This window comes from Candoia aspera, chromosome 6 (genome assembly GCF_035149785.1).
Source record: "Candoia aspera isolate rCanAsp1 chromosome 6, rCanAsp1.hap2, whole genome shotgun sequence".
NCBI lineage: Eukaryota > Metazoa > Chordata > Lepidosauria > Squamata > Boidae > Candoia > Candoia aspera.
Window position 1 is genome coordinate 39,162,339 of NC_086158.1, and position 12,672 is coordinate 39,175,010.

At 38.4% G+C, this 12,672-nt stretch overlaps 1 protein-coding gene across 1 annotated transcript; it reads left to right on the top strand.

The window, feature by feature from the left end:
- The first annotated feature begins 1,251 nt into the window (after nucleotides 1-1,251).
- On the top strand, nucleotides 1,252-10,285 carry SRPRB (SRP receptor subunit beta). The gene is made up of 7 exons (XM_063306795.1): nucleotides 1,252-1,453; nucleotides 3,967-4,061; nucleotides 4,269-4,346; nucleotides 4,520-4,602; nucleotides 4,960-5,096; nucleotides 5,711-5,765; nucleotides 7,762-10,285. Exons 1-7 carry the CDS (start codon nucleotides 1,318-1,320, stop codon nucleotides 7,976-7,978), a joined length of 801 nt encoding a protein of 266 aa, XP_063162865.1. The 5' UTR covers nucleotides 1,252-1,317; the 3' UTR covers nucleotides 7,979-10,285.
- The last annotated feature ends 2,387 nt before the right edge of the window (nucleotides 10,286-12,672 follow it).

Sequence of the window (12,672 nt, forward strand, 5' to 3'; positions counted from 1 at the left end):
GATATCACCCCCTCCTTCGGAGAGGCCAACACCATTGCCTGGAACCAACAGCAGCCACTTTTACAATCCAGGAGGAACCCAGATCCCAGTAAACAGGTAGATATGCTGACAGCACAGAGAATCCTGTCCACTTCTTTGGGAGCCACTGGCTCAAACTCAAATTAGAATCTAAACTTGTTTGTATATGTAAAAGGGACAGCTTTCACCCAACAAAATCCTTCAAAATCCAGAAATGGACAATATTTTATTAGGACTAAGATGTCACAAAACCCTGAGCAAGCTTTTGAGTTTCCTCAGATTTCTTCATCAAGCTGCACATAAAAAGAAAAAAAGGAAAGAAGGGGACATAGGGTTAGTGCTGTGCTTTTATTTTAATATTTTAATATTATATAACATATGACATATTGGAAAAACATTGTGACCGATACACTTTAGATAAATATTCATATTGTTATGTTCTTTCCCCCACTTCTCACCAAGCTTTTTTTTTTTAATATCGAACTAGATAAAAGAGCTCTGAAGAACTCCAAAGTCACTCAACATTTCAGGGCATTTTGATTATTCTAATAAAATTATTACTCAACTCAGGTTTGAACAGACCGAGCTGTAAGTCGCTGGCCTACCATTACAGAGGCAGCTATATAATATGGGAGGACCCATTTATGCCACACAGTTTATTCCGAATTACTAAAGTAGCTTGTACAGATACGGTAAAAAAAACCTGTCCCAGTACCGGGGCTGAAACAAAATTTAACAGCCAATTCCGTCAGCTTCTGTCTATCTATGAGTATCTATCTATAAGCATGAGTATCGGATGATTAACAGCAGAAATGTTATCCTCGCCCGGGTTTTTCAAGGAATCATTACCATGATTATGATCAATTACAATAACACAGCGGTTTTTTTTTTAATGTTCCCCATTCCATCTTCTACAGTTTTTATAAATCTGACAACACTTCTCATCTTGCATGAAATAGGCTAATAGACTCATCTTCGGAAGCTTAAATCTGCATCATCTCCCAAATTCTCGCTTTGGGTTCAATGTTGCAAAATTCTGTTGATTTTTTTCCCTACAAAGAATTGACAAGCTTCTTCGTTAGGAATTCTGGGAGCTCTAGTCCAATGTGATTACACCGCTCTTCGGGTTTTTCCTTACTTGAAGAAGTCTGAACTACAATTCCCATAAGTCTCTTGGGACATGACCCTCTGTCCCAGCAGCCAGTCACCTGCCTCAGAAACCGGAAGTTGATGGTTCCAGAGCAGGACGCGTCGCCACGTTATACGTATTAAGCTGCCGCGCGCGGGGAGCGGTTCGGCATGAATGGTGTGCAAGTGACTCCGGAGAGCGAGGGGTTTTCCCCTCCCCAAGATGCGCCGCTGCCGGCCCAGGACGCGGCGCAGGTCCAGCTCCTGATCTCGGTTGCAGTGGCCGTGTTTGTCGTCTTGGTTCTGGGTGAGTTTCAGCGCGCCCTGTGTAGCCCGGCCCTGCTCGGCAGTTGCTTTCGAGCGGCGCAGAAGGCGAGCCGGGCTCTCCTAGTGACGCGGAGCCTTTCAGCTCCCTGCCCCTTAAGTCACGATTGCAAGGCGGGCGTTCAGCAAATGCTCCTTTCTGCTTTGATGGGGCCTCTTGCGGGGGAATGGCGCGGCTCCCCAACTGCTGCGCGTTGAAAGTAACGTGGCGGTGGCTCCTGTTTTGTAAACAATAACAATTTTTCCATAGAAAGCAGTCGTTAATTTTTATTCTGGGAGTTGCAGCTTATTTGCCCGCTATGGAGCCAAAATGTGCAATGTTCGCTTATTTCATACTGTGATTGTTAAGAATTGCACCTCTGTGCTACTCTGGAAGATTTTAGTTTTATCAGTGATGAGCAATCTGTGACCCTCTAGAGACTGTTGAGCTGCAGCTGATGGGCATTAGAGTTCAACCGGGTGGAAAGCATTGCATGTCACTTCTCTAATCCTTACATTTATAGTTACTGTAATATATTGTGGAAATGATGCTGACACTACAGGTAGTTCTCACTTAACCCACAATTGAGAATGGAATTTTGGTTGCTAAGCGAAGCAGTCATTAAGCAAATCTGACCCAATTTATGACCTTTTTTGCAGTGATCATTAAGTGAATCAATGCAGTTGTTAAACGAACCACGTCATTAAACAAATCACACGGTTCCCCATTGATTTTGCTTGCCAGAAGCCGTCCGGGAAGGTCGAAAATGGCAATCATGTGGCCACAGGTGCTGTGATGGTCATAAATGCAAACCGGTCACCAAGTGCCCAAATTGTGATCAGGTGACTGCAGGGACACTGCAAGGGTAGTAAGTGTGAGCACTGGTTGTAAGTTGGTTTTTTCAGCACTGTCATAAGTCTGAACCATCACTAAATGAATGTTTATTAAGCGAGGACTACCTGTACATAGAGGGTGGAAGAAGAGTGGCTTGCATAGGCAAGATTGGAATTGGAGAGTTCCTGGATAATATCATTGGTGCATCTCTAGAATGATGTAGCATGATTATTTGAGGGTGGGTGGGAGTGGGGCTTTTGTCAGGTTTATCATTCTGTCTTGCCATAGAGACGAGGAGGAGAAGCTGGGTAGGTTATTAAGAAATGTCTCCCTCTTTTGGGGGAGATGGGCGGTAACTAAATTTGAATAAAAATAAATAAATAAAATGTCCCATAGATTGCAGAGATTGCTAGCCATATTTTGGGGTGTCTGTATATATTTTCTGGAGAGAGCAGTAGATTGCTCCCAAATGTATTGAATCTGGAATCATCTTCACTTTTAGCTTCTTTATTTTCTTCCATCCTTTCACTGAAGGCTGCTACTAATGGACTAATTTGGGGGATCTTTGCAAAAGCTGTATCCCCTGTCAACCTGTTTTTCTGTTGTTTAGCCTCTGGCAATTAACTCCAAAGAGTTCTCATCTACTGTCAAAGTGGCTGGGAAAATAAGCATTGTGGTACAACACATCTGGCAACCAGGAGACGGTGAAAGTTGCTTTGGACTTTATGCTGAGGATTTTACTGTATTTGATGAGAGTGCAGGGGAAAGAGAGCTGGTTAGTAGATGAACTCTCAGTGAGAAACAGGAAAATTTAATTGACAAAAGCCTTCTTATTTCTGACAAGATAATTGTAATTTGTCATTCCAACAAAGGAGTGTGTATTATCATTGAGTTTTATGTTGTTTTGAATGAACTGCTATCCTACTACAGTGGTACTTAAAAGTTTGTGAACTTTTTTGAATTTTCAGTATTTCTGCATGAGTATGGCCATGATCTGTTTTCCACTAGAAACTAGATAAAGAAGACCCAATTAAACAAATGGCAAAAATATTATACTTGTTCTTTTATTGATGTGCGTTTTTGACTCATTTGTTTAATTGGGTTCTTTTTTACCTAGTTTTAGGACTTGTGTGGAGAATAGATCACATTTTAGGTCATATTTATGCAGAAATATTGAAAATTCAAAAGGACTCAACAACTTTTAAGCACTACTGCAGTGCTCCTTTTAAAAATGTTCTTATCTTTGTTTTGAATGATAATATTGTATTGTTTTGTATAGACTTTTGTAAGCTTCCTTGAGGCTGATATCAATAAAAAGATAAATGACTAAGGCTTGCTCCTAAATAAGTATATTTAGCGTTGGTGTGCATGTGTTTCTGATCTGGCTAGTATGAGAGAAGCATAGCTAAGTAGAAAGATGAAAGGAGTGAATTTTACAGGAAATAAATATTGGGAATTGCCTGGTTATTCTGTCAAATTGACTGCCTATTACACAGAGAAAAGTTACAGGTTTGGGAAAGATTCTTACATCGCTTAAAAGTGACAACTTATACTCCATGTATAAAATGTGAAGCAGCTTTAGTTTTAGAGGTTGCACAAATTAAACGTATTTTCATGGATAGCAACATTATTTATGCATGTTTCTTAGTTATTTGTGGATTCCTAATGTTTATCTTTTTTAGTGATTTGGAAAGTTTTCCAAGCAAGAAAGAGCAGTCGGAGAGCAGTGCTTCTGCTTGGTCTGTGTGACTCAGGAAAAACTCTTCTGTTTGTTAGGGTATGCAAGTTTATTTCATAATCTCTTCTACACTATCTTTCAGACTCATATTTTGTTGTGATTTTTTCCCCATGTTATTGGAAGATTAAACTTATATTAGTCCTTTCTTGGTTTTCAAGCACTTTAAAATGTGAAATATCAAAAAAGTGTTAGGTCAGTTTTACTGAGAATATTTAATTTTCTCTGCTTTCTTTTAATTTTGCATAGCTCCTAACAGGAAATTTCCGAAATACTCAGACTTCCATAACTGAAAGTTCTGCCTTGTACAGAATAAAAAATGACAAGGTAAGGATGAAGATGTTTTATTTTGTGGCATATAAATATGTGTATGAAAGGATTGTTATTCACTTGAAATAAACTTAGATAATGGTAGAAGACAATGAAAATTTATAAGCCTAAGCAAAATACTGCCTAAAAATTGGTAGATGTTGATTAAATATTTATTGCTTCTCCTGTAGAATAGGAATGTGACTTTAATTGACCTTCCTGGCCATGAGAGCTTGAGGCTTCAGTTCTTGGATAGGTTCAAGGCTGCGGCTAGGTAAGTCTCAAAGGAATGGATATATTTGTATTTTCAAGATGGTACCAGTGCACAGCCTCTGTAGGGATGCTGCAAGTAAATAGAAGCACCAGAAGAAATATGTGCATCTCAGTTGTTAGAGTTTGTTCATATCTCTTTTTCCCTAAATTTTTCTATCTTGCTCATTGGATAGGAGAAGAGTTTTAAAACAATTCACATTAAGATACCGAATTTTGACAGTATTAAAACTCGGGCTTAGAGAAAGAAAAATGCTGATTACAAGCAGTCTCATGTTGTGAGGAGTTTGTCTGTTTCACCAATATACCACCTGAAGGACAACATCAGTTTATATCAGGCACTGCGTATTTTTTTGTATAGGGCAATTGTGTTTGCTGTGGATAGTGTAGCTTTCCAACGGGAGATGAAAGATGTGGCAGAATTTTTGTACCAGCTCCTGACTGACAACACGATTCTGAAAAATGCACCTCCCCTCTTAATAGTCTGCAACAAGCAAGGTAATACCTATCATCTTTGAAATAAGCTGGTCTTCATTTACATGTAATTTAGATTGTTTATAGAGATTAGTATTTCACCATACCTTGCCTAAGATATGGAATAATTGCACATTTGGAAACTAGCTTTTGTCAGTCCTGGTATACTAGTATATAGCTTTTATCTCTGTTTCCGAAATTTGGATTCTGTTGTGATGGGAGATTATGGTTTATTTTAGCTGTGATTTATGAAATCAGCCAGTTCACCAGATATACATATAACTAAACTATAAACTATAATTTGCACATCTGGATGGATATCACCAACCAAGCCACAGTGGTGCACTGTAGCTGCTTTTTAAGGCTGTGTCTGGATTTAATTGTTGGGTGAACTTTTCCCCATCTTGCAATAATATGAGAAGATTTGCCTTCATTTGCCATGAGCTTGTCTGGTGACAATTCAGATCAAGCCTTCTCTAGGTACCCTCCAGTTTCTTTAAAATGTATCCCCTAGAGTTGAGAGGCCTGGTGGTTTTATTAGCTTTTAGAAATGCCCTTAAAATGCATCAAGCTATTGCTGTCTCTAACACAGTACTTAATATAATATGCTTTTTTTTTTTTTACCATTCCTTCCATAGATGTCACAATGGCAAAATCCTCCAAGCTCATACAGCAGCAGCTAGAAAGAGAACTGTAAGTTCAAAGGATTAGCTTATCGGTGCTCACCTTCAGGTGTCTGTCTTTATGTGCAGGGTTACTGCCCAGTGGCAATTGCATTTTTCTTATGACTTTCATGTACTTGGGAAGGCAGAATGGAAAGTAACATTGAGCAGTGAAAAACAAAACCCATTTTTCTTATAGAATTTCCAAACTGTTCTGATGCATGAGGTCAGCTAGAGTTTCAAACAGCAACATGGATATTAATTTAATCAAGTCTATATAGGTAGTACATATTTTTGAAATATTGCTTTGATTCAAATTACTATTGATCTAGTATCTCAGTAGGTAGGGGTGGGTTTGTTTGTTTGTTTTTTTGGTACATTCAAGTCATTGTTGACTCCTGGCAATCTCCTGGACTAGTCCCTGCAGTTTTCTTGGCAAGATTTCAGAAGTGGTTTCCCATTGCCTCCTTCCTGAGAGGGCGTGACTGACCCAAAGTCACCCAGTTGGTTTTAACGACTGCATCCACCTGGCTCTCTTACTGCAGTAGTTAAGCAATAGATTTTTCTTTGGAGATAGATCCCCGTTATAAATGAAAAGCCACAAAGTTGAGAAATCTTTTCCAATATTACATGTCTGTTAATAGAACCCAATCTGGACATACTGCTTCCTTGTTACTAATTCACTGTCCCTACATATCCAATTTTATAAAATTGTTTTTCTTTTATAACCTGAATGAAAAATTACAGTTTTATGCATACTATAAAGTACACATTGAAAACTAACAATGGATACTTTGTTTTCTTACCCATATACCTGAGTCTCTTCCTTTCCTTTCTAAATAAGGAAAATTTAAAGCAATGCCATAATTTGTTTTGTGTTTTCAAATTAAATTTCTGAGCAGATGTATGCAACACAGAAAAACAGGTTTTTCCTTTGTTGGACTTAGGTAAAGCTATGTCATGCGCTGCCTACCTCCGAGTAATACACAGACGCTGATTCCGTGAAACAGGCTCTGGTTTATTTGCAGTGTAGATACAGTATAGGAAAAAAGCTGAGAGTGACAGGAGCGCGCCGGTGCGGGGTTTAAATACCCCGCGCCGGTCAGCGCCCCCTCACTCGCGGTTACGTCACCCCCCTTTGTCCAACACGCTGTCCTGCCGGTAGGTGAGGGGTTGCGAGGCCCCGCTGGCGTTCCGGGATCGCCCATCATCGGTTTCCCTATTCCTCCGTTGATTGCTGTCAGCTGGGCGATCTCCGTTGCGTTAGCGCTAACAGCTTGGGTGTGCCTCGCGATCCGTTTAGCCATTGTCTCTTGTCCTTCAGTCTTTGTAAGTTGATGGCTACTTATCTTGAGCCTCTTCCCCTGTTTCCTTGTTATTGTCATGTGTGCCATTGCGCTGATGTCTTCAGCTCAACGGCACTCATGACAAGTTAATCCTTAAAGCCAGTCCCTGAATCATTATAATTCTATGGTTGATTATCACCAGAACTGAGAACATATTGCACTGATGGAGCTGAGAGGAAAATACTGTTTTGTCATCCTTTGCCCCACCTCTCCTTTTCCTGAAATACAGTTGAAGAATTAAGACTCTTGACCAATTATTGAAGATTATATTTAATGTAATTATGATTGGCTGTTGCCACATTTCTGTATGTTTTGGCTACAAATCTCCATGGTCTAATAATTAGGACCTTTTCCCAAACTTGGATAATTTACCTACTTATTTGCTTTAATGCCATGCTTTCTCTTGGGCAGCTCTGAGTGACTTATGGAAGCAGTGTTAAAAACATACAACCAGTAAAACATGGAAAGAATAAATAAAAATATTAAAGTAAGGGTCATATTAAAAAAAGAAAAGCAATAAAGCAGACAGTAGTTTGGTCCTGGAATAGTTATTATCCTACAGATATTAGCTAGTTTAATATGTATCTTTCTGTAAACATGATGCAATTTGCATGGAATGTCAGTTGTTGAATTTACACAGACCTGTTCTAATTGTCTAAACTTGTTCTCCTTTTTTTACAGCAATACCTTACGAGTGACGCTCTCCGCTGCCCCAAGTACCATGGATAGTTCAAGCTCAGGATCTGTCATTCAGCTTGGGAAGAAGGGGAAGGAGTTTGACTTCTCTCAGTTGCCCATGAAAGTTGAATTTATTGAGTGTAGTGCCAGAGGAAACAAGGCAGAGGAGGGTAGTGCTGACATTGATGACTTGGAAAAATGGCTAGCAAAAATTGCCTGAGTGTAGGAAGGTGGCAAAGACAGCCCCTAGGAAGAGTACGAATTGGAATGATGCATACAGCCTAATAGAGCAAGAATTTGAGTTTTAAACAGCAGTTTGGCTAGGAAAAGAGTGACACTTGAAACTAGCAGTGGTGAGAACATTCAGTGTCTTGCTCAGGAAAGTTTTTACTTTCTAATCATTGTTAACAGAAAGGCTCTGCCGAAGCATCCTTGTCCTTTAAACACAGCAAAGTGTAGTTCCTTTTCTGCATTGCATTCTCATGGTTGTGGGTAATTTTCCTACTCTTATCTTAGGAAAAAACCCTTTGAAAGGGGGAATCCTGTGTTACACAAAAGTCCCAAGATGAAAAAGGAGCATTTCTAGATATTATTCCTAAGATTCAAATTCCTTTGCTTCTGCTTTCCTTCCATTAGTCTTCTCATCTGAAATACTTGTGTTCCATGGCCACTTGTTATTCACATTACTTTAGTCTCTGATTCTCTAGAAAGCATTACAGCACTCTGGAATGAGTGGAATTTACTATTCTAACGATAGTAGTGTGACTCCTTATGATAGAAATAGGTAGCTACTTCCAATAGTCTGTGCAACGCCTAGCAGTGTAGCCCTCCTGTCACTTGATATATGTTGCTTTGCTTCTACAGACTGATTGAATAGTTGGTACAGAAGATTAGGAAATCTCAAATAATTGAAGAATCCTCCCTCCCTCCCTCCTTCCCTTGGTATTACAGTATTTAAAATGTGCTTCTGATAGACACTTCCCTATTCTATGTCTGATACACATTTGGTTGGATTGCTAACTTCTTAGCAAATGCTAAATTATATAGAAACTTCAAGAAAAGAGAGTGCCAGGAATATAAATCTACTAAAATGTAACATGCTCTCTTCTGAGCATATTACATTTTAGTGGATTTAAAACTTCGCTTAGTGCTTTAAGACATGTCATTCCATCAGCTCTTGGAAGATGTTTCTCCTGTACAATGTTCATATCAAGAGAAGGAGTAACCATTTGAACTGTGTATCTGTGGTTGTCTATCAAACAAGATGTAACTGTTCTCAGTAATATTCTTGTTTAACAGTGTATTTTATATGCCATACGTTTTACAGCAGAAATAGGTTACTTAGAATTTTTTTAGTATGTCACAAGCTGGACTTAAGACTTTTTCTATATGAGTTGCATTTCCCAAAAGCATTATTGTAAAAAAGTGGTCCAAGTAAAGAAAACCCATTCAATTACTGCTTTATAATACTTGCTTATCACATATCTCCCCTGACCCATACCTGTTACTAAAGACAAAGTTCTGTTAAAATATTTTTCTTAAATAGTATGAATTTGTCCCTAAGATTATGTACATCCCACAAAAATCTGTTCAATATTAGTAGCTTTATGCTTTGCTCCAAATTACAGACTCAGAATTAGCTTTTTGTGCATGAGTAAGTAAATTGGGTGACTTGGCAGTAGAACATCAGTCATGCTTCTAAAATATGTTTGAGCTTAGGAATAGAGTTGTGCTGTCTTGCTTTGAACCTTATTTTTATTTATGCCTCTTGCCAAATCCAGAATAAAAGTGGTAAAAGAATCAGACCATGAGTACTATGCTTGCCATGAGTACTATGCTTGCTCAAGTTGCCTTTGAACAAGATGCAAAGATGTAGGAACCCACAAGTTTTACATTATTATTTATCTGTGTCTATAAATAAAGATAGAATATTTGCCTAATGTTCCTCTAATTTTCCCAGTCATTAATATTTTCTTTAAATAGAATGTGTGAATGCATTGTATCAGAGTGCATTTTTAAACAATATTTTTTGCTTGTGAAAGTCTTATTACTCTTGCTACAAAATTGTATAGAGTTAAAAGATGTGTTATTTTAACAGGTGTTACTGTACATTTTTTTTTTGTATTCCAGTTCTAAATTGTATTTGGGGTGGGAGGGTGGGGGGAAGCTACGCTGATGTAGAGTATTTCTTGCAGGGTGTAAATGTTAATTCCTGGAGCAATGTCAAATTACAGTATATAAAGAAGTATATCACAGTTGTAACATTAAAAATCTGTCTACTGCAGGATGTTTGGTTTAATACAAACCCTTCAAGTTAGCAAAATGCTGGACTAAATATGTGAATACAGGGACTGTAGAAGTAGCAATAAAAATACTTTATATATTTTTAATGTGAATATACACAGACTGAATTATAAGGCACAGATATGTGGAAACAGCACCTTAGGGTTGCTGTTAATAAAAATGAAAGATGTTGTCAGTTTCTGTATTATTCTGAATAAAGGCAACCATTTATGTATGTCATTAAAAAAAACTGTATGTATGTATGGCTATAGCATTCTTTTATTTAAATAATTGCTGGAATAAAAGTAAATGATGAAAATGTTTTCCCACTGCAAAAACTATCCTAAATGCATGCTGAGCTCCCATAGTTTTATTTGCCCAACAAGTGTCTGCCATTTGCAAAGCAGCATTATTTTTAAGATGGGTTAATGGTGCTAAGAACAGCTGCATTTATGGAGATTCTGTTACCTTTATTAAAAACAGGTTCCGATCAGAACCAGTAGCAGCATTGGGAAAACACAGAAGGATTTTGAATGGATATTGTCATGTAGATCCTCTTTAAACTGAATTGAGCAATGATTTTTCTAGAATAAATTATTACCTGTATGCATCAATATTGCTTTAAAAAACACCTCAGGGTCTTTAAATTGTGGCTCCTAAAATAACATTTATGTGTGTAAGAGGAATGATCTCATTGTTAATGTGATTTATGACCAAGTTCAATTACCAATTCCAGTGAAAAATGGTCCCAAAGAGACTGCCTCTCCTCCATTTTTGGGTCTTTAGCCAGTGCTTTTCTTCTCAACTACCAATCAGTTCAATGGAAGACTCTCCCCTGTGTGATCTCTGTAAATTGCTCTGGAGAATGCTATAGAAACTGTTCTTGAAAGCCTTCAGCCCAGCTATGTTCCTTGAGTTTTGGTTTTGCCTTTTGGTTGAATTTCTTTAGTTAATGCAAATGGCCTGAAGAGGGCAGAGCCACTACATTTTGAGTATCTGCCAGTGTTTCCTCCGCTTGTGTATCACTTGTGCAAATACTGCAATTTTATGTATCTCAGGCTGTGACTTCATTTTAATTCCTGGAATCCTGCTGTTCCATTAAACTCAAGTCTCACAGCTTTGCTTACCTAGAGTGCTTCTAGACTAAGTTTTTATTCTGCAATCATCGTCCATCAGGAATTTTACTGGTGTAGCCCTACCGCTGTCTTTACAAACAAAAAGGTATGTTAAGGAGAAAGAGATGGAATAACAGTATAATGCCTCTGATGGTGTCTGGGAGCACTCTTTGCTGAGAATTTTGAGTAAGCAAATATCCTGCCTGGCAAAAGAGTTTTCTCTCATTCGTTCTTTTTCTCCTTTATCTTTTGGGGATCTGATGATTTATCTACATGGATTTGCCTGTAGCTAATCTGTATGCCTATTTATCCAAACCACCCTCCTGCAACTTGGCAGCCAGAAGCGTTGGGATTACAACTCCCAGAATTTCTAGCTAGCATTGCTGAGGAAGATGGCACAACATTACTGGCCATGTTTTCTGCTTTCTCTTCCACAGATAATTGAATATTTCTGGTGTGTACGCAGCTTCAAAGATCCCAAGGATGAAAGAGAATTTTGTGCAGTAAAGAGTTGTGTGTAGTTGACACTACCATGAATTTGTTGTGGGGGTATCTTTTATTAGTGATTTATGTGGGAATTACAAAGAAGCAGGCAGAGTATGTACAAATCCTTTGGAGTCAGATGTTGCTTCCTATGTATCCCAAGTGTCTGTTGCCCACCAACAATTTCTTCTTTGCCTCATCCAGTTGCTATCTCTGAAATCATGGATTTAAAGGGTTGGAAGGGTTCTTGGAAAACATCTAGTCCAACACCCCCACCCCACCCCCCAGTGCAGGTTGCTCTTACTATGGCATACCTAGTAGAGGGCCAATCAGTCTGTTTAATTCTCTGTGAAGAAGAGTCCACCTCAGGCATTCTGTTCCCTTGCTGAACAGCTGTTTAGGAAATACATCCTGAGGTCCAGTTAAAATCTGCCGCCTCATAATTTAAATCCATAGTTTTTAACCAACCTTCTGGAACAACTCTGAACCATTCAATTCCATCTTCTACATGATGGCCTTTTGGATACTTAAAGAGAGCTATTGTGTCTCCCTACTGTCTTACGCTTTCAGGTCAAGCACCCAGTGCTTCCTGCCATTCTGCAAAAATTTTGCCTTCCAGGCTCCTTATCATCTTGATAATACAGTAAAGGTTTGTGTATGAATGAATGCATGTAAGTAAATTGGCTTTTTGCTTGCTAAATATATTTTTAACCAGGGAATCAATTGCACCTGCCTTTTGTGGATCTGTCTTCAGAAACATGAGTGGCTGTAGATAGCTAAGTTTAGAGGAACTTTCGTTAACAGAGAAGTTTTAAAATAATACATACTTTGCCTCAGCAAAAGCCTATTATTAAAAGGACTATACTAAAGAATTTGTATTTCAGGTAAGCCATTGGACTAACATGTTAGATTTTTAAAAAAATACAGTTTCAAGGAGAATTGGTATTTCATTGTATAACTTCTATCAGGCTAGGGAGAAACTCAAGACATGCGCTGAACTACCTACACAAACTCAAAGGAAGAGATGTCTAAG